At 35.0% G+C, this 23,002-nt stretch overlaps 2 protein-coding genes and 1 pseudogene across 5 annotated transcripts in view; 2 read left to right on the forward strand and 1 right to left on the reverse strand.

The window, feature by feature from the left end:
- LOC109422140 (sulfiredoxin) overlaps window positions 1-869 on the forward strand; it is a 44,144-nt gene extending 43,275 nt beyond the window's left edge. For all 4 annotated transcript variants that reach the window (XM_029877345.2, XM_029877346.2, XM_062844821.1 and 1 more), the window contains exon 3: window positions 418-869. In XM_029877345.2, the coding sequence (XP_029733205.2) occupies window positions 418-630 (213 nt within the window). In that variant the 3' untranslated portion in view covers window positions 631-869. The remainder of the gene's footprint in view (window positions 1-417) is intronic.
- LOC134285001 (xaa-Pro aminopeptidase 3-like) lies at window positions 705-2,819 on the reverse strand. Its single transcript, XM_062844819.1, has 3 exons — window positions 2,649-2,819; window positions 1,248-2,582; window positions 705-1,181 (listed from the first exon to the last, which is right to left on the reverse strand). The coding sequence occupies exons 1-3, from the start codon at window positions 2,722-2,724 to the stop codon at window positions 1,018-1,020; spliced, it is 1,575 nt and encodes a 524-aa protein (XP_062700803.1). The 5' UTR covers window positions 2,725-2,819; the 3' UTR covers window positions 705-1,017.
- A 4,265-nt stretch (window positions 2,820-7,084) lies between these two features.
- On the forward strand, window positions 7,085-7,737 carry LOC134285154 (histone H2B-like; annotated as a pseudogene).
- The last annotated feature ends 15,265 nt before the right edge of the window (window positions 7,738-23,002 follow it).

Below are 23,002 nucleotides of genomic sequence, written 5' to 3' on the forward strand. Positions count from 1 at the left end.
CTATAAAGTTCCTGACAAAAGCAAGCTGTGTAGGCGACGTGGAACACAAGGCTGAACGAATCCTCCCAAGTGTTTGATTCATTACATGAACATTAAACACCCAACGGTAGGCCCAAAGAAGCTCAGCCGACAAATCACCACCAAGAGTACGGAAGGGTGCGGAGTCGATTATTGACGTTACTTTTTGTAGCGCCTTACAAGTAGTTCTGGGAGGGTAGACGATGTCAACACTCACAGCGATCACCTGGCGGATCGCTACAGTATCGACAACAACAACATCAGGCACTGGTGGACTCAAGCGATTGCGGACCTGCGCATCCGATATTCCAGTCTTCATGATTTTCCATCCTCTACTTCTTGATGACCTCAAAATTTATGCTATTCTCAATCCAGATTCTTCAATCTCTTTCATTTCAGGACCCCACCCAGCTGGCAACGGTTCCGCCGATCGACGTCCTCTGGATCGAGGGCTCCGAAGGGGGCAACTACTACTACAGCTTCGGTGGGTGCCATCGGTTCGAGGCGTACAAACGCCTGGGCCGACCGACCATCACGGCCAAGCTGATCAAATCGTCGCTGTCCGATCTGCAGCACTACCTCGGCGCTAGCTGTCCGAAGCACCTCAAGTGAACGGGAAGGCCCCGCCGCGGCCAGAGAGAGAGAAAGGACGGTTCGGATGATATTCCAGCTTTTGATATGTCACGCGTGTTTCAGATTTACGTTTTATTTTACGCATCTCGTCTACCAACTAAGTCAGAGTAGATAGTTGTTAAGGAAATCGTTAAACTGCTTAGATTTAGTGTTAATTTTTACAAAAACAAACGGAAATATAACGATATTTTACAATCTCCTTCGTGTAACACGGTGTAGATTAGTAGTTTGTTTGTTGCATCCGAAAACGGTGGACAAGTTTGGACGCAATCATTGCCACGCGCGGCAGCGGAGAGTGGATTTGGAAGAATTTCGGATTGACTTACCTTTTACGTCTACCTATGATAGTGCAGATATCGTGAAACTTCACGATCCGATGAGAGCTTCGATTTGGCGGATGTCCTTGGCGCATCCGTCGGTGAGGACTTCTATCTTGTTATCCGGTAGGATGAGGACATCGTCTTCGATGCGGAGTCCCAACCCGCGGAACTCCGGCGGGACGTCTTTCCGCCGGTGGCTGATGTAGATGCCTGGAAAGAGCATTAGTTGATGAAGAACTGATGGTTTATGTACTGCTTAGGGAACCATGTACTCACCAGGTTCAACCGTGCATACCATTCCGGGCACTAGCGATATACTCCTGGAAATCAGTGGTGTATCGTGCACGTCCATTCCCAAGTAGTGCGATACGTGATGCGGACAGAACTTGTACGCCGCTCGACCCAAATCCACACCTTGCAGGCCCTTCGGAATCAGTCCCACTTCCTGCAGGTACTTGCCCAGCTTGAGGCACATCGTGTCGAACAGTTGGTCAAGCGTTTCTCCTCCGACGCTCTGGAGGCATTCGAGTAATTCCCGCTGCACTTGGAAAAGCAGCTCGTATAGAATCCGCTGAGGTTCGCTGAACTCCCCGTTGATTGGCCACGTCCTGGTGATGTCACTGGTATAACCTCCGTACTCACAGCCGGCATCCATCAGGACCATGTCCCCGTCCGCCACGATCTGATTGTTGTTCACGTAGTGTATCACAGTAGCGTTCCGACCTCCGGCCACCACCGGAGGATACGCCAGATAGCTCGCCCCAGCCATCCGACTGAAGAAGTCCACCTTGGCAAACAGCTGGTGCTCGCTCTGACCGGCTCTACTCTCCTGCATCGTCCGGTTGATGGCCGCAGAAGCAATCTGGCACGTACGTCTCATCAGCTCCCTCTCGGCCGGCGTTTTCACCACCCTTAGTTTATGAATCAACCCAATCGGCGAGCGGACCACTCCCGTTTTGCTCACATCCCCGACCATCTTTCGCACGTCCGTCAAATCGCACCCCTTCTCATCGAACCATACCAGCCCCTGCGGATGTGCAAACGAGTATTTCGTCAGATAGCCCTTCAGCTCGCTCACGTTCGCGGCCTGGTCCACCCCGAACACATGCGGCGCCAGCTCCACTCCAGTCCTCGGACCATCCCACAGCTCCGCGTGCGAATCCTTCGGCCGCACAAACAACGTACTCGTCTCGTTCCCCTCACTGTCCACTTCCAGCGTGAGAACACTATCCGGCTCGAGACACCCACTCAGATACAGGAAATCCGAGTTCTGCCGGAACACGTACGGGATCTTGTCGCTCATGTACTTTTTGTTCGCCGACGGCACGACCACGATGTGCTCCTTAACGCTCCGATCCAGCCCGGTTGCGGCGTGATTCCGGACCAGGGCCAGCAACGCCCGACGTCGCGCTTGCACTTCTGCTAGACGAATTCCCGGCACCAGTTCATCCTCACCCAGCAAGTGCGGATGGGTGGCTAGCATTGGCTGTCCGTAGGACACCGCCCTCTTTATCAGTTCCAACGGTTCCTGACCGATGGCGCCTGACGATGCGGACGGTGGCACTTTCGGTAAACCAGCCGGGGTGGCATTCGAAGAGCAGTGACGGGAATCTGTTGGCGGAAGAACAACAGTCTGATTCATTTTCCTTCAGCGTTCAAGGAATCCAATCCACTTACCACATTTCAAGACCGTCCGTAGAATTTGCGCCCGCTTCGAGTGGAACTGCTGGTAGACTAAGGCGGCCAGATTCATACTTCTCTCGCCGGCACAAAAAAAACTAAAAATGAAATTGCGTTTTACGATTTCAAACTGGTGTGTTTTGTTTTGGTTTGGTGGCCGCGATCACAGCTGTCACCCACCACCAACCCGCCAGCTGATTTTGATAAGGAGAAGCGCGTTGATTGGTTGATGGGCACCGTTGTAAGGTTTCGGAGCGCGGATCCCGAATGGAACACACGGTGCGTAAATTTAATAGATCGAATGGCCAAAACCAAAAATAAATTTTGAAAAATTGGGCTGTTTACCCGCATATGCGAAGTATGCACTTCAAACGGAATCACTCAAGTAATTTTCGTTCAAAGCAATATTTTTCCGTGACCGGAATGGTCAAGAAACTTAACACAGCAAGCCCCATTTGTATGGGATGTGTCCGTAGGTCGGACCGAATGCAATAAAACAACTTGATTGCTAGACGCGGTCAAATAACAACTAATAATTTTATTCAAAAATTCAAATTACATAAAAATGTCATGGCATGCTGGGGTTTGCAGTCGCACCTTCAACACTCCTCCTCGACGGAAGAACACCAGCTGCCACGCGGAATCTCGTCATCTTCTGGTTGGTCAATGGCTTCATAAGCATATCGGCAACCATGCTGTCGGTTGGACAGTACTGCACCGAGATCTTGCCTTCTTGGTACATCTGGCGGACGAAATGGTACTCCGTGTCGATATGTTTTGATCGGTTGTTCACCTTACCAGATTTCAGCTGCTTAATGCACGACTGGTTGTCCTCGTGAATACGAATCGGCGTCGCTACGTTCGCGTCGAAATCGCTCAGCAACCGGTCGATCCACTGCACCTCTTGGCAGCACTCGGCGAGCGCTACAAATTCCGCTTCGGTGCTGCTCAACGCAACACATGTTTGCATTCGGGATGCCCAGTGGATTGGTCCACCACCGAACTTCACTAGGAATCCAGAATTCGACTTCCGGGTTTTCGCATCACCGGCCCAGTCGGCGTCGACGTAGACCTCCATGCTCGCTTGTCCTGGCCCCAGTACAAGCTCGTGATCTTGGGTGAGCTTAAGGTACCGGAGGATTCGTTTCGCCTCCATCCAATTCGCCTGTGACGGGTTGCTCACTGATCGGCCAAGGATCGATACGCTGACCGCGATGTCCGGTCGGGTGTTCACTGCCACATACAACAAACCACCAATCAAGCTTGAGTACTGGTGATTGTTCGGCAACTTCTCACTCTCCTCCTTTTGTTGCAGGTGGCCAGGGTCCAAAGGAATCTTCGACGACTTCGCTTCGGTCAACCCAAAACGCTCCAACAACGTCTGGATGTAGATCCGTTGATTGAGGGAAAACTGCTCCTCGCTGCGTTGGACTTGGATGCCCAGGAAATGGCGCCACAAGCTTGCGCGCCATGCCGGTGGTCTCCCGGAATCGAACTGGTTTCTGTCCCATCGTGCTTCTAGTAGAACGCTGGAGTGGCATCTCTTCTCCTTCATTCTCGTTGCCATGGCAATCATCTTCGTCGAGCACATCTCCATACGGTGAGTCGTAAGATGAGGAATCGGACTCGTACTCCTCCTGAACCGAGGCATCATCATCGTCGGATTCGTCTTCCACAGCTGGTCGTGAAAGCACTGACTCGTACTCCACCATTCAAAATGTGCAATCGTCCGTAATCCGGTTTCTTCCCAAACCAGAGCTCGAAGGGTGTCCTCTTGACGGACCTCGATGGTAGCATATTCTGCAGATGCACGGCCGTGTTGACCGCTTCCGCCCAGAACTCGTAGCCCATCTTCGCGTCGATCAGCATGCATCGAGCCATCTCGACGATCGAGCGGTTTTTCCTCTCCGCGACTCCGTTTTGCTCCGGTGCGTAGCCAGCCGTGTACTGGGGAGCGATCCCATTGACACGATAGAATCGTCCCAAACGCTTCGATTTGTATTCGCCTCCTTGGTCGGAACGAATAACAGGTTCGACTCCAAATCCGGGACGTAGAACACTTCAGACAAAATAACTTCTTGTGGCTTACATTCTTCATCCTGGCAGAATAAGCGCCCCGAACCGACACCACTCACCAACGTCTCGTTTCCATCGGCCAGCGTGATGGAAATCCCCGTGCTTGGCTTTATCTCGTCGAAAAACGCACGGTCACAGCACATGTGCGATGTTGCTCCAGAGTCGACAATCCACACGTTCGATGCCAAGTTCGATGCTCTCTCGGTCGCAGCAACCATGAATGCGAATGGCGTTGCCTTGCCAACCGTCGCCTTCGGTTTCGATTTTTTCTTCGACACGTGGCTCTGGCTAGCACCGCCATTTGTGGATTCCCGTTCAGCTCTTGACGCTGGGCATTCGCGCTTGAAATGTCCAGGCTTGTGTCAATTGTGGCAGACAATTGACTTTTTGTCCACACCAGCACGCAGAATCGACTCACCTCGGTGGCTTTTTTCGGTTCGCTTCTGTGCTTCATCCAGCAGCTTGCGCTTCACCAGCTCCATGGTGAGCTCGTCGTCAGAACGGCTTTCCAACGCTGTCGTCAAGATGTCGAACGAATCCGGCATGCTCTTCAGCACCATCGCCATCTTCAAACTGGGCTCCAGCTCCTGTCCTACGTTTGCGAGGCTAGCGAACAGCTCCTCCATGCGGAACAGATGGCCCTCCATGTCCCCGTCGTCGGCGTACTCAGCTTTGCACAGCTTTTTCAGGTACGACACGCGGGTGCACATCGTCGTCTTCTGGTGGTGTTTCCGCAACTCTTCCCAAGTCTCCTTGGCAGTCTTGCAGTTCCGGATTAGCGGATGTTGGCTGTCGTCGACTAGCAAAACTATGGTGGCCTGTGCTTTGGCGTCTCCGTCCTTCCACGCGTCCGTCAGAGGTTGTGGTGCGGCCTCCGTCACGTGTTTCCAAAGGTTTTCGCGCACCAATAGCATCTCCACCTTGAATTGTCAGCATTCGTAGCCGCCGCTCTTCAGCTTCTCCAGGCCGAACTTGCTTCCGTCCATATCGGGATTGTGAAAAAAATCTTCAGGAACTATAAAACTTGAACTCTTTTTGAATTTTCTTCTAAATGGCCCATAACCTATGGGATATGGCCGTAGGTCGGACCGAATGCAATAAAACAATCTGATTGCTAGACGGTCAAATAACAACTAATAATTTTATTCAAAAATTCAAATTACATAAAAAAGTCATGACATGCTGGGGTTTGCAGTCGCACCTTCAACAATTTGATTAGACGTTTCGCTTCAGCTCCGTACTCTGGTATTAGGATCCGGATTCTGGAATAAAGCAACCAGAGTGTCTGATTTCAAGCCTAACTTTACCAGCACCTTATATAACATATATAAACAAAAATGATTTTTTCACAGGAGGCGCTAATCTCTTAGCGTTAGCGGTTAGCGTTGCCTGTTATGCTTTTCAACAGTTTTGTTCGTTGCATTCCGTGTTGGAAGCAGATAACAAATGCTTTTCAGTGGCCGCCAGGAGGAAAACCAAAACTTGGAACTCAGCCCAACACAATCGTGATGCTGAGAGTACACAATGTTTTAATTCTCTATAGGGGGAGGAGGGCTTCCATCTTTCATTCGATATGGCGATTCAGGGTCAAGCGAGTTTAAGGCGATAAAGGTTTGTGAAATTTGGGCAATAAAGTTGGCGTTTTGAGGAGAGAGGTTGACATTTTTCTAACAGTCGGAAAGCTTAGTAAATCAGATATTTTATTTGCTGAATCAAATTTCCGTTCAAATACCCCTGAGGAATCGTCTCAGCAAAGTTGGGCAAATCAACAGACTGATGGTCTCTCATATGCGAGCGATTTACGAAAAGTTCCTGGACCAACCAGAAATTGAATCCATCACCCTCAGCATACCCGAATAAAAAATACAGTAGAAAAACCGAATGTTGTATTGTAACAGTACTATTTAAAACCATATTGTTACAATAAACACCCCGCATAGAAAAATACAATTTGTATTACACTCCACACAGTATGTCCCCTTCATCTGTTACTGTTACTGTACTACGAACAGGTGCTTTTCTGTTGAAACTATGAAACTCGAAACATTCAATCATAAAGAACGGTCTATGTAACCCATACCAAGTTGTAACAATATGTCATATTGTGCAGAAATTGTCAAATAATATAGGGATGACAACTCAGGAGATATGGTGGCAATATAAAAAGACCTTTTCTCAAACGGTTTGCGATTATATTTTCGCAACACACTTACACAAGTGTATTTCACTATATGCCACTTAAATCCAACAGTTTGCCAAATAGTTGCGCACATTGGTGTATGAACCGATCGAACTTTTGCAGTTTTCAGAAAAGAAACTTGAAAACTTGTCTCGGTAAATAAACGGTCCAACTAGAGGGAGCAAAAGGGTAAGTTTTGCATGATTTTTCTATTTTGTTTTTTGGTGCTCAGTTTCTTCCGTATTCCAGTAGGAGCAGGAGAGTCGAGAGTGACCGACAACCACCGCGAAAAGCTCGCCACCACCGCACCGAAAGTAAGCGGAAAGGCCATCAAGAAGTCGTTCGCCGGCAAGGCTCAGAAGAACATCGTGAAGGGCGAAAAGAAGAAGAAGAAGCCACGCCGGAAGGAAAGCTACGCTACAAGGTGCTGAAACAAGTCCATCCGAAAACCGGTGTCTCGTCGAAGGCTATGAGCATCATGAACAGCTTCGTCAACGACATCTACGAACGCATCGCCGCCGAAGCCTCCCGTCTGGCGCACTATGTACAACAAGCGGTCGACGGTCACCTCCCGGGAAATTCAAACCGCCGTCCGGTTGCTGCTCCCCGGAGAGTTGGCCAAGCATGCTGTTTCTGAAGGTACCAAGGCCGTCACTAAATACACAAGCTCGAAGTAAACGAAGCAGACGCACCCCGAAAAATCGGATGTGTGTCTCTAGCGACTACAAATCCGCTCCCACCGGAGCAAGGACGACAGTAGGTTTTCATCGCCGTAGTTGCCACCGGGGCCACAATGGGACGCGTCACGAATCGGGGAAGTTCAGCAGTCATCACTGCCCATCCTATCAGAAAGACCCGAGAAGCTCCTCTTTCAGGTCTTTGGACAAATGTAAATCATCTTGTGAGTGGAGGTGATGATTATTATTTAATGAATAAAAAGATCTTGAACGCATAATCGCAATTTTGTTTTTCAATGGTTCAAATACACTAGACCCATATGGTATAAGCTTAAATAACCATCTAAGATTATAAATCAATAATAACACATACAGTGTTAGTTTTCCTTCCAAATTTATGGTTCAACTGTTCTCTAACCATTTGCTATGCGGTAAATTGTCTGAAAAACTGGATAGTATATTGACAGTAAGCTTTACGGTTTTGCGAAAAATTTGTTCGAGAAAACGAGAGATTTTTTATGGTAACCAATCTTAACCGCCTATTCCACATACTGTAAATTGGCGGATTACCATTTGTCAAACTGGCAAATCTATACATGGTATGGTTATCATACTGTTATCTCACACAGTCTGAGAAATGGTTCAATGACAATTGCTAATGGTCATCTACAGTATCAGAAACGTTGCGTTTAAAGTTAGTGATTATGCGGGATCTTCATACGGTGAGTCGTAAGATGAGGAATCGGACTCGTACTCCTCCTGAACCGAGGCATCATCATCGTCGGATTCGTCTTCCACAGCTGGTCGTAAAAGCACTGACTCGTACTCCACCATCCAAAATGTGCAATCGTCCGTAATCCGGTTTCTTCCCAAACCAGAGCTCGAAGGGTGTCGACGGACCTCGATGGTAGCATATTCTGCAGATGCACGGCCGTGTTGACCGCTTCCGCCCAGAACTCGTAGCCCATCTTCGCGTCGATCAGCATGCATCGAGCCATCTCGACGATCGAGCGGTTTTTCCTCTCCGCGACACCGTTTTGCTCCGGTGCGTAGCCAGCCGTGTACTGGGGAGCGATCCCATTGACACGATAGAATCGTCCCAAACGCTTCGATTTGTATTCGCCTCCCTGGTCGGAACGAATAACAGTCGGACATCTTCTAAATCGATTTTTAACCATACTCACGTAATCCTCTATTACATCCGCAGCTGCCGACTTCTTCTTGAGGAAATACACAACGGTGTACCGGCTGTGGTCGTCAATCATCGTGAGGAAATACCGCGAACCACCAGGCGAAACGGTGTTCATCGGCCCACAGACGTCCGTGTGGATAATGTCCAGCACCTTCGCAGATTGTCGGTCCTCCTTCCTCGAAAATGGCAGCCGTGAAATCTTACCTTCGACGCAGCACTCGCACGTTTGAAACACGCTACATTTTTGGATGTTTACGCCGGTTGCCAAACTGTCATGCGCCGCTCGATGTACATATTGCATCAGGATCACGGTGGCCTAATTTGCGGTGCCAGTGGTGGATGCAATTTTTAATGTGGAAGGACGCAACCATACCTCACTCCTTAGCCGTCTTCAACTGGTAAAGCCCACCGATTTTCTTCGCTACTGCAGCGACAACACCGTTGCGTTGGATGACACACCCCCGGTGACCAGAAAATATTTTTTTTTTTTTTTTTTTTTTTTTTCTTTGTACCTCGGCTCCTTTGGCTACCAGTCTTCCGACCGATATCAGGTTCGACTCCAAATCCGGGACGTAGAACACTTCAGACAAAATAACTTCTTGTGGCTACCATCCTGGCAGAATAAGCGCCCCGAACCGACACCACTCACCAACGTCTCGTTTCCATCGGCCAGCGTGATGGAAATCCCCGTGCTTGGCTTTATCTCGTCGATCTTGTAGCAATTGTGGCAGACAATTGACTTTTTGTCCCCACCTGCACGCAGAATCGACTCACCTCGGTGGCTTTTTTCGGCTCGCTTCTGTGCTTCATCCAGCAGCTTGCGCTTCACCAGCTCCATGGTGAGCTCGTCGTCGGAACGGCTTTCAAACGCTGTCGTCAGGATGTCGAACGAATCCGGCATGCTCTTCAGCACCATCGCCTCCTTCAAACTGGGCTCCAGCTCCTGTCCTGCGTTTGCGAGGCTAGCGAACAGCTCCTCCATGCGGAACAGATGGCCCTCCATGTCCCCGTCGTCGGCGTACTCAGCTTTGCACAGCTTTTTCAGGTACGACACGCGGGTGCACATCGTCGTCTTCTGGTGGTGTTTCCGCAACTCTTCCCAAGTCTCCTTGGCGGTCTTGCAGTTCCGGATTAGTGGATGTTGGCTGTCGTCGACTAGCAAAACTATGGTGGCGTGTGCGTTGGCGTCTCCGTCCTTCCACGCGTCCGTCAGAGGTTGTGGGGCGGCCTCCGTCACGTGTTTCCAAAGGTTTTCGCGCACCAATAGCATCTCCACCTTGAATTGTCAGCATTCGTAGCCGCCGCTCTTCAGCTTCTCCAGGCCGAACTTGCTTCCGTCCATATCGGGATTGTGAAAAAAATCTTCAGGAACTATAAAACTTGAACTCTTTTTGAATTTTCTTCTAAATGGCCCATTACCTATGGGATATGGCCGTAGGTCGGACCGAATGCAATAAAACAATCTGATTGCTAGACGGTCAAATAACAACTAATAATTTTATTCAAAAATTCAAATTACATAAAAAAGTCATGACATGCTGGGGTTTGCAGTCGCACCTTCAACAATTTGATTAGACGTTTCGCTTCAGCTCCGTACTCTGGTATTAGGATCCGGATTCTGGAATAAAGCAACCAGAGTGTCTGATATCAAGCCTAACTTTACCAGCACCTTATATAACATATGTAAACAAAAATGATTTTTTCACAGGAGGCGCTAATCTCTTAGCGTTAGCGGTTAGCGTTGCCTGTTATGCTTTTTGTGGTAACGATCATATTAGATCTAAATAACATATATTAAAACGGTGATCACACGCGCTGCGAGAGCCTGCGAACCATGCTGGCACACGGCCGGAGAGAGACTGCCCAAAGCCTCGTCGTGTAGCACTCGTGTGTGCAAGAGGTAGGCAAAGTGATAACGGATATCAATAGAGGATCTACCACATCCCCTTTCCTCTGGAAAAGAAGATTACTATTTCTTTCTATGTAACGCAATTGCATTTTAGGAAGCCATTAAATTTATATTTATGGGCCAATCATTTCAGTGCAGTTGAAAACATTTTCAAACATATTTTCACATTTAAATTGCATTTAATCATGTTGGCACGATTCATATTTTGAATCTGTTTATACTTGCAAATATGTTGCGAATCCCAATATTCCAAAATGTGTAAGCTATCCACATATTTTAACAGAGAAGTAAGTGACTTATGGTAATCAGCATCGCATGCCTTTCCCGATTTATTTTAAAGAACCATACCCGCTTATCTCGAACGTGAAAAATGTAAAGATTTCGGCTACGCCTATTGTTACTACTATTGAAAAAAATGTGTACCTGTAACTGTACACGACAGTGTCTGTTTCATAGAAGTCCATGCATTTGAAAAACTAGTCCGGAAGCAACTTTTGTTTCCTTCTGTCAACTCTCGGAACCTAACACACACAAACTTTTAGACCATAATTAGGCGCTTTTTGATTCTTTGATTAATTTCATAATATTTTAGACTACAAATAACAATTGTCCAATCGTAGAAAAGTGATCCCCGGAAAATTATCAGTTATTGGCTTTTTTCAGTGTATTTCAATGTCTTTGATTAGTCATCCATTCCGAGCATTATCTTAACCTTTTATTACGATAAAAAGAGCTGCAAAGTAATCCTGATTGACGAATATCTTTACCGAAGTCAATAGCAAAAAACTATCATTATCATGGAGTACCATCAGTTTTTTTTTTGACGTACATTTACTTGTTGTGGCTAAATTGACTAACGAACAAAGCATCAAATTAAAATGCTACAGTCACATTTGTGGCAGTATTTTGTTTATATTATTCTATATCTTATTGCTTTTTTTGCACCGTATTCGACCCCCTGCAGAAATTTTTTTTTAACACCACAATATGTTCCCACCAGTTTCTGCATACATTGGTTCGTTTCGCTGCTAGAAGTTTTAAGCGTCTGTTACACTTTTTGGGTGGTGCATGGAATAATTGGTTTGTTTACTTGCTACTTTCTTTGGTGTTTGACGTGTGAACAAATATTTTAGACGATTGAACATTTGCACGGTAATCTGTAAAGCAAAGCAAGATGCAATATAAGTTCAAATCAATTCGATATGGAAGCTAGCATCTGAAAGAAGTTCGTTTTTCTTCAATAACATTTTGTCTTTGCATTATTTCTTTTAGAGTAGAATTGAAAGCTTTACATTTAATTTGCCTGTTCTATCAATAGTTCACCAAACACACTATTTTAACTTAAAACTTTTTAGGACTTGAGGAGTGAAATCGTCAGATTTTCCAACGGTTCATGACACAATCATTCCGACATTAAGACTTTTATGTACGAGGACATTTCATCAAATGTTATTTTGTTCTACCTCAAAATGATGTTGTCAAAGATTTGAACTTCATTCTTGGATTTTTGCTACACATTCGAGGTATTGTATTTTGTGCACGGATTATTAACCTTCCGATAGTCACACGGCTGGCCACCACCGTCAGCACCACGCTAATACTGATTCCCAAAAACGAGATTTTTTCAACAAGTTGTACTAAATACAAAACCGCGATCGCTCGAGGGTTAAAATAATGAATAGCATTTCCTCGTCGTGTAGCACTCGTGGCACATAATCGTAGTTTCTGATTCCTTTATGAACCTGTAATACTATCACGGTTTTTAGTAATTAATTAATGTCTTCAATGACATTACAACTTTCATCAGTGAGCGCAAGATAATTTCCCTTTAAAAAATTATTTTATCCTCTTATCCATACCAACAGCCAAAAGTTAAAATACGAGCTACTAACCAGGTTGTAAAATAGTTGACTTCTACTTATTAGCGGTAGCATCGAACAGTTTATATGTTGATACTGAATCAATATATTTTAAATCACACTGCAGTCTATCAACACATTATTTCCGGCATTTTTTTCGGGAACATGCACGCTTGTATTTCTCTCGTAGATTATTTAGTCAATCTTTACCAATAATAAGCATCTGGCGCAATAAACTGTTAGTCATGTATAAAAATATGAAATAGTGTACAGCATAAACGATATTTGGTCATTGTGTGTTTTTATAATGAATTAGCTGTCCCAGCAAACGTCGTTCTGTCTGCCTACTGTATTTTTGACATGAGCTGCCCCGCAAAATGGAATTTCAAACTTTCTCGTTTTCCGTGCGTTTCCGGTCGATTTTCCCAATTATTTTTTCGTACGAACACGTCGGAGCCCTACACGAATGAAACACTGAAAGAATGGTGTAGATCCGTTGGCCCGTTCCCGAGCCTATTTGTGACATACAAACACCATTCCATTTTTATTTATATAGAATAGATAGATAGATACATTAAATTATCCAATAAGGTCTGTTCTCGGATCTGCCATAAAAAACTAAACTGAAGCAATAGTGTTAACGAGCTTTTCACAGCATTTTTTTTATCATTTTTTTTAACATGATGCCCACCATATGCATGAAACACATGATCTTGTTTATTTCAGAGAGCGCTTATCTTTTCAGACACTGTGAATATTGTAGACCATAACCCTAATCATATCATTCAAAATCTATTGCAGTCAAAATGTTCTCAGCTCTTGGAATTGTACTGATCTTCGAAGAGCAGTCGTATCTGATTCTTCAGATTATGTCGATTCATCGTATCTATAACACTTTGTATTGATATTCACTCAAACGTATTCCTGTTTGTCTACTGCATTTTTTTCACATACCACTCCTTCCTTTCCTGAGATGGGAGGGGTCTCACACCTTCCCTGGCTTCATAATCCTCCACATACAAATTTTCACGCCAAACCGGTTGGCGTAGTTTCGAGTCTATAGAAGTCAGAAACACATTATACATACATATATATAATTTAGAAGGAGCTATTCTTCTAGACATTCTATGTAACCAACTTTACCTCCAATAACATACATGTACAATCGCAACCCTTCTGCAATTATCATTTCTGTTTTCAAATTTTAAGGCAAGTTTTTCATATCGTATCTGGTACTTGGCAAAAGACGTTGGATTCTAAAAAAAAAAACATTAACTGCAGTGCCTTAAGCTGCAAGTACAATACATGCAACCATTTTGCAAGTATCACGACACTGTGTCTTAACAATATGGTTCCCAAACCATATCGTTACACTTTCCGGGTTTTCCAGAAGTTATCACCTTATTCTTGAATTAGTTAATTTTGGGATCAATGGCTTTCAGCATTTTTTTTTCATTAGTTTATCTGGAGATAGTCTCGTTCTTAGATATTCGACGAGCGAGGCATGAGCATAAACTTTCACACCAGGTTTGCTCTTCAAGTCTTCCTTCCCGTCACAATACTTCAAGGCAATCATCGACTGACTTTTAAGATTTTTTCACGAACAAATATGATTGCAACTTGTTGAGGTCAATTATAATATTTGTTCATACCCCAGTGTCTATATTTTATCATCGCCAAGAAAGATTGAGACCTTCTTCACCTCAACGATTACACGATCTTTGACTTTGCATCATTGAAGAGCATTTGATTATCTCTTCAAATCAACTGAAGGCGATTATTTGCTTCTCGCTACATTTAAGAGCTATTATCGATTATCTCGTATCATCCAAGTGAGATTACTGGCTTTTCGCTACATTTTAGAGCGATCATCTATTATCTCGCATCATCCAAGAGCGATATCTTAAATTTCACATCATTAAAGAGCGATCACTCATTATCTCGCATCATCCAAGAGCGACAACTGATTTTCCGCTACTTCCAAGAGCGATCAACTGTTATCTTGCATCATCCAAGAGCGATAACTGACTTTTCGCAACATTTAAGAGCGAATTTTCATTATCTCGCATCATCCAAGAGCGACAATAGATTTTTCGCTACATTTAAGAGCGATCAACTGTTATCTCGCATCGTCCAAGTGCGATATCTGACTTTTCGCATCATTAAAGAGCGATAATTCATTATCTCGCATCCAAGAGCGACAACTGATTTTCCGCTGCATTCAAGAGCGATCAACTGTTGTTTCGCAACATCCAAGAGCGATTATACTTTTCGCATCATTTAAGAGCGTTCATATACTATCCCAATCATCTAAAGACAAACTATGCTTTACATCATTCCAGAACAATCATCGGTGCTTCTTACAAGAGCAGTCCTGTTTTATTGCATCGTTCAATAGAGGCCTACTCTTCGCATCATTTAAGAGCGATTTATTCACTTTCCGTATCATTTAAGAGCGATGGTTTAGTTTTCATTTCAATATATATTTATAATTATTTGATATCTTTAAAAAGGATTATTCGTTTTTCCGCATCATCCAAGAACACCTATCTTTTCGCATCATTTAAAAGCAAGGTCACTAGAATACAAGGGTGGCTACCAAGATACTGCATCCTATACCAAATCAGAACCTGAAAATGTCGCTTGCTTGATGCAGCAAGCATCAAGTATAACTCTAAGGATGATATAATTGACAGATCTGATCTCGTGATCCTGATCTGTTCATGAGAAAATGATGATTGAATAATCAATTCATTTACGACAGAATAGTTATTACTCTAGAACACAATAAAGATTTTTTTTCTGAAAAGCTTCATTTACTTTATCACAAAACTGCCTAGTTAAAGAGAAAAGTCCTTTAGAACCATGTGTGGTTCATGGCCATTCTTCATTCTATATCGTCAGAACACCTAAGTCTATTTGGTGTATGATAATCCATATTTGTACTTTGTTCCAATCTAGCGCATGCAAACTTACCTTGACTTCCATTTCATTGGTACAATCACCTCAATCATCGCTTCAACCCGCGATGGGATGGGATCGGCCAAACTCGATCAATTTTCCCAAAGCACAAGTCTCTGTGGTGCAATAAAACTAATTTGCACTGAACAATTGAGCCGCACCGAACGGCCTTGAGTCGCTTTCAATTGAATCAAGCAGGTAGAAGCGAGCACAAAAGCGGATGAACAAAAGCGCACTAAACACAAGCTGCCGTTTTGATGCATCTGCTCATCCGGGTTTAACTCAGCTTTATTTTCACCATTTAGTACCGGGAATGATTTTATTTTCTAATACATACTTCACTTTTCATAATCATTCCTTTGCCAACATGAAATTGACTACGCTATTAAATTTTTTACCCACTGTTTTTATGCACACAGTGGCAACCACTCACTAAACACATCGTTTGAACGCAATTTCTTTCTCGCTGGTTTCCATTTTTTTTACAAATCACTACACTCCACGGTTTTTGTTGTCTTGTCTACATATCATATCATTGGATTCAACATCCTCGTCGCCATCTTGTGGTAACGATCATATTAGATCTAAATAACATATATTAAAACGGTGATCACACGCGCTGCGAGAGCCTGCGAACCATGCTGGCACACGGCCGGAGAGAGACTGCCCAAAGCCTCGTCGTGTAGCACTCGTGTGTGCAAGAGGTAGGCAAAGTGATAACGGATATCAATAGAGGATCTACCACACTTTTCAACAGTTTTGTTCGTTGCATTCCGTGTTGGAAGCAGATAACAAATGCTTTTCAGTGGCCGCCAGGAGGAAAACCAAAACTTGGAACTCAGCCCAACACAATCGTGATGCTGAGAGTACACAATGTTTTAATTCTCTATAGGGGGAGGAGGGCTTCCATCTTTCATTCGATATGGCGATTCAGGGTCAAGCGAGTTTAAGGCGATAAAGGTTTGTGAAATTTGGGCAATAAAGTTGGCGTTTTGAGGAGAGAGGTTGACATTTTTCTAACAGTCGGAAAGCTTAGTAAATCAGATATTTTATTTGCTGAATCAAATTTCCGTTCAAATACCCCTGAGGAATCGTCTCAGCAAAGTTGGGCAAATCAACAGACTGATGGTCTCTCATATGCGAGCGATTTACGAAAAGTTCCTGGACCAACCAGAAATTGAATCCATCACCCTCAGCATACTTTCAGTCAAGAGCACCCACGGTGGTGCAGAGGGCCGGAACCACCCTCATCATGGTCATGCTGAATACCCACGCTTTTTCAGCTATGGCTATAGGGGCCCTAAGTACCTGGAGTAATGCATAAAATATCCCAAAGAAATCCCCGAAAGATAAAGATATCCAGAAGCGATTCTTAAAAAAAAACCTGAAAGAACTCCAGGAGTTTCTAGTTTCTGAAGGAATTTCTGAAGAAACAACTGGAGGAATCTCACAAGGAATTTCTAGAGTGATAAAATGCCAAGTGGCTACGCTTTCATGTAGCTTTTTAGAACAGCTCATTGAAATTTGGTGTAGACTTAGTATTCTTAATAGGTTAAGGCTGAGCTGCCCATCTTCATCGGTAGTTTGTTGGGTAAGTTCTGGCCAAAGTCTGAATCCATATAAATTTTCAAATATAGTAAACGTTCGATAATAGCAACATGTTAGTGTTTCACTTTTTTAACTTATTAGTTTATTTGGAGCGTTTCACTTAGCGAACAAAAATTGATAACTGCAACATCTGACAGTCGTTAACAACCCATTAATTCATGTCAAATTAACGTAAAATTCATTCGACTGTTCATTTAGGCTAATCGGGTGCACCATTTTGACGTTTGGCGGTGCGACAACTGCAAATATGTTGCACTTGCCGGACTTGAACTTAGAATGCGTTGCAGTTAATCCGTTTGCACCGATCGAACGTCTACGAAGGGGAGAAAGAGCGAGGCGAGGAGCGAGGGGTCTGAGAAGGCTAAAACTGGTTTATGAATCGAAAACGGTATGACTAGGCAACTTTTTGTGTTACCTTATTGGCCGAAATTGGAATTAACAACCACACAAAAAAAAAAACATTTATTGTATTTTTAGATTGGAATGTCGATCTACATTGGCTGGGGAATATTTCAACACATCTGCTCAATCATTTTTCGCACTGTAGACTGATAGTAACCCAGCACGGAGGAAGTTAGGCGTTCGACACTGTTAGGCATTTGTTAGTTATGTTGCTCATCGAAAAATTTTCGAGAGCATAAATCATAACCCCGAATTTATGCTGAATGTTCGATTTTTTCGCGCGTCATTGACAGTTGAGCAAATGGCAGTGGAAAAATACTTTGTTAGTTGCGGCAGCTAAAAAATCGCGTTCGTCGGTCGAGAAAATGAGAAAAATTTGCGCGTCTCAATTAGTTTAAACTCGTAGGAACCATTTCAGTCGTTCCGTCGTCCAACCCGTCAGTTCCTCGTCGCTGCTGCTGGCCAATAAGTTCGGTTCGTTCTCTTCGCACTGTCGCCGGAACCAGTCATCACCAAAACAGTGTCCGATTCCGTTAAGTTTGGCATCATCGTGTCGGTGAGTCACTTTAATTTTAATTCAATTTCAATTCAGTTTTAATTTAATGTAGATTTAATTTCAATTTAATTTTAATTTAATTTTAATTTAATTTTAATTTAATTTTAATTTAATTTTAATTTAATTTTAATTTAATTTTAATTTAATTTTAATTTAATTTTAATTTAATTTTAATTTAATTTTAATTTAATTTTAATTTAATTTTAATTTAATTTTAATTTAATTTTAATTTAATTTCAATTTAATTTTAATTTAATTTTAATTTAATTTTAATTTAATTTTAATTTAATTTTAATTTAATTTTAATTTAATTTTAATTTAATTTTAATTTAATTTTAATTTAATTTTAATTTAATTTTAATTTAATTTTAATTTAATTTTAATTTAATTTTAATTTAATTTTAATTTAATTTTAATTTAATTTTAATTTAATTTTAATTTAATTTTAATTTAATTTTAATTTAGTTTTAATTTAATTTTAATTTAATTTTAATTTAATTTTAATTTAATTTTAATTTAATTTTAATTTAATTTTAATTTAATTTTAATTTAATTTTAATTTAATTTTAATTTAATTTTAATTTAATTTTAATTTAATTTTAATTTAATTTTAATTTAATTTTAATTTAATTTTAATTTAATTTTAATTTAATTTTAATTTAATTTTAATTTAATTTTAATTTAATTTTAATTTAATTTTAATTTAATTTTAATTTAATTTTAATTTAATTTTAATTTAATTTTAATTTAATTTTAATTTAATTTTAATTTAATTTTAATTTAATTTTAATTTAATTTTAATTTAATTTTAATTTAATTTTAATTTAATTTTAATTTAATTTTAATTTAATTTTAATTTAATTTTAATTTAATTTTAATTTAATTTTAATTTAATTTTAATTTAATTTTAATTTAATTTTAATTTAATTTTAATTTAATTTTAATTTAATTTTAATTTAATTTTAATTTAATTTTAATTTAATTTTAATTTAATTTTAATTTAATTTTAATTTAATTTTAATTTAATTTTAATTTAATTTTAATTTAATTTTAATTTAATTTTAATTTAATTTTAATTTAATTTTAATTTAATTTTAATTTAATTTTAATTTAATTTTAATTTAATTTTAATTTAATTTTAATTTAATTTTAATTTAATTTTAATTTAATTTTAATTTAATTTTAATTTAATTTTAATTTAATTTTAATTTAATTTTAATTTAATTTTAATTTAATTTTAATTTAATTTTAATTTAATTTTAATTTAATTTTAATTTAATTTTAATTTAATTTTAATTTAATTTTAATTTAATTTTAATTTAATTTTAATTTAATTTTAATTTAATTTTAATTTAATTTTAATTTAATTTTAATTTAATTTTAATTTAATTTTAATTTAATTTTAATTTAATTTTAATTTAATTTTAATTTAATTTTAATTTAATTTTAATTTAATTTTAATTTAATTTTAATTTAATTTTAATTTAATTTTAATTTAATTTTAATTTAATTTTAATTTAATTTTAATTTAATTTTAATTTAATTTTAATTTAATTTTAATTTAATTTTAATTTAATTTTAATTTAATTTTAATTTAATTTTAATTTAATTTTAATTTAATTTTAATTTAATTTTAATTTAATTTTAATTTAATTTTAATTTAATTTTAATTTAATTTTAATTTAATTTTAATTTAATTTTAATTTGATTTTAATTTAATTTTAATTTAATTTTAATTTAATTTTAATTTAATTTTAATTTAATTTTAATTTAATTTTAATTTAATTTTAATTTAATTTTAATTTAATTTTAATTTAATTTTAATTTAATTTTAATTTAATTTTAATTTAATTTTAATTTAATTTTAATTTAATTTTAATTTAATTTTAATTTAATTTTAATTTAATTTTAATTTAATTTTAATTTAATTTTAATTTAATTTTAATTTAATTTTAATTTAATTTTAATTTAATTTTAATTTAATTTTAATTTAATTTTAATTTAATTTTAATTTAATTTTAATTTAATTTTAATTTAATTTTAATTTAATTTTAATTTAATTTTAATTTAATTTTAATTTAATTTTAATTTAATTTTAATTTAATTTTAATTTAATTTTAATTTAATTTTAATTTAATTTTAATTTAATTTTAATTTAATTTTAATTTAATTTTAATATTATTTTAATTTAATTTTAATTTAATTTTAATTTAATTTTAATTTAATTTTAATTTAATTTTAATTTAATTTTAATTTAATTTTAATTTAATTTTAATTTAATTTTAATTTAATTTTAATTTAATTTTAATTTAATTTTAATTTAATTTTAATTTAATTTTAATTTAATTTTAATTTAATTTTAATTTAATTTTAATTTAATTTTAATTTAATTTTAATTTAATTTTAATTTAATTTTAATTTAATTTTAATTTAATTTTAATTTAATTTTAATTTAATTTTAATTTAATTTTAATTTAATTTTAATTTAATTTTAATTTAATTTTAATTTAATTTTAATTTAATTTTAATTTAATTTTAATTTAATTTTAATTTAATTTTAATTTAATTTTAATTTAATTTTAATATTATTTTAATTTAATTTTAATTTAATTTTAATTTAATTTTAATTTAATTTTAATTTAATTTTAATTTAATTTTAATTTAATTTTAATTTAATTTTAATTTAATTTTAATTTAATTTTAATTTAATTTTAATTTAATTTTAATTTAATTTTAATTTAATTTTAATTTAATTTTAATTTAATTTTAATTTAATTTTAATTTAATTTTAATTTAATTTTAATTTAATTTTAATTTAATTTTAATTTAATTTTAATTTAATTTTAATTTAATTTTAATTTAATTTTAATTTAATTTTAATTTAATTTTAATTTAATTTTAATTTAATTTTAATTTAATTTTAATTTAATTTTAATATTATTTTAATTTAATTTTAATTTAATTTTAATTTAATTTTAATTTAATTTTAATTTAATTTTAATTTAATTTTAATTTAATTTTAATTTAATTTTAATTTAATTTTAATTTAATTTTAATTTAATTTTAATTTAATTTTAATTTAATTTTAATTTAATTTTAATTTAATTTTAATATTATTTTAATTTAATTTTAATTTAATTTTAATTTAATTTTAATTTAATTTTAATTTAATTTTAATTTAATTTTAATTTAATTTTAATTTAATTTTAATTTAATTTTAATTTAATTTTAATTTAATTTTAATTTAATTTTAATTTAATTTTAATTTAATTTTAATTTAATTTTAATATTATTTTAATTTAATTTTAATTTAATTTTAATTTAATTTTAATTTAATTTTAATTTAATTTTAATTTAATTTTAATTTAATTTTAATTTAATTTTAATTTAATTTTAATTTAATTTTAATTTAATTTTAATTTAATTTTAATTTAATTTTAATTTAATTTTAATTTAATTTTAATTTAATTTTAATTTAATTTTAATTTAATTTTAATTTAATTTTAATTTAATTTTAATTTAATTTTAATTTAATTTTAATTTAATTTTAATTTAATTTTAATTTAATTTTAATTTAATTTTAATTTAATTTTAATTTAATTTTAATTTAATTTTAATTTAATTTTAATTTAATTTTAATTTAATTTTAATTTAATTTTAATTTAATTTTAATTTAATTTTAATTTAATTTTAATTTAATTTTAATTTAATTTTAATATTATTTTAATTTAATTTTAATTTAATTTTAATTTAATTTTAATTTAATTTTAATTTAATTTTAATTTAATTTTAATTTAATTTTAATTTAATTTTAATTTAATTTTAATTTAATTTTAATTTAATTTTAATTTAATTTTAATTTAATTTTAATTTAATTTTAATTTAATTTTAATTTAATTTTAATTTAATTTTAATTTAATTTTAATTTAATTTTAATTTAATTTTAATTTAATTTTAATTTAATTTTAATTTAATTTTAATTTAATTTTAATTTAATTTTAATTTAATTTTAATTTAATTTTAATTTAATTTTAATTTAATTTTAATTTAATTTTAATTTAATTTTAATTTAATTTTAATTTAATTTTAATTTAATTTTAATTTAATTTTAATTTAATTTTAATTTAATTTTAATTTAATTTTAATTTAATTTTAATTTAATTTTAATTTAATTTTAATTTAATTTTAATTTAATTTTAATTTAATTTTAATTTAATTTTAATTTAATTTTAATTTAATTTTAATTTAATTTTAATTTAATTTTAATTTAATTTTAATTTAATTTTAATTTAATTTTAATTTAATTTTAATTTAATTTTAATTTAATTTTAATTTAATTTTAATTTAATTTTAATTTAATTTTAATTTAATTTTAATTTAATTTTAATTTAATTTTAATTTAATTTTAATTTAATTTTAATTTGATTTTAATTTAATTTTAATTTAATTTTAATTTAATTTAATTTTAATTTAATTTTAATTTAATTTTAATTTAATTTTAATTTAATTTTAATTTAATTTTAATTTAATTTTAATTTAATTTTAATTTAATTTTAATTTAATTTTAATTTAATTTTAATTTAATTTTAATTTAATTTTAATTTAATTTTAATTTAATTTTAATTTAATTTTAATTTAATTTTAATTTAATTTTAATTTAATTTTAATTTAATTTTAATTTAATTTTAATTTAATTTTAATTTAATTTTAATTTAATTTTAATTTAATTTTAATTTAATTTTAATTTAATTTTAATTTAATTTTAATTTAATTTTAATTTAATTTTAATTTAATTTTAATTTAATTTTAATTTAATTTTAATTTAATTTTAATTTAATTTTAATTTAATTTTAATTTAATTTTAATTTAATTTTAATTTAATTTTAATTTAATTTTAATTTAATTTTAATTTAACTTTAATTTAATTTTAAT

Source organism: Aedes albopictus, chromosome 1 (genome assembly GCF_035046485.1).
Source record: "Aedes albopictus strain Foshan chromosome 1, AalbF5, whole genome shotgun sequence".
Lineage (NCBI taxonomy): Eukaryota > Metazoa > Arthropoda > Insecta > Diptera > Culicidae > Aedes > Aedes albopictus.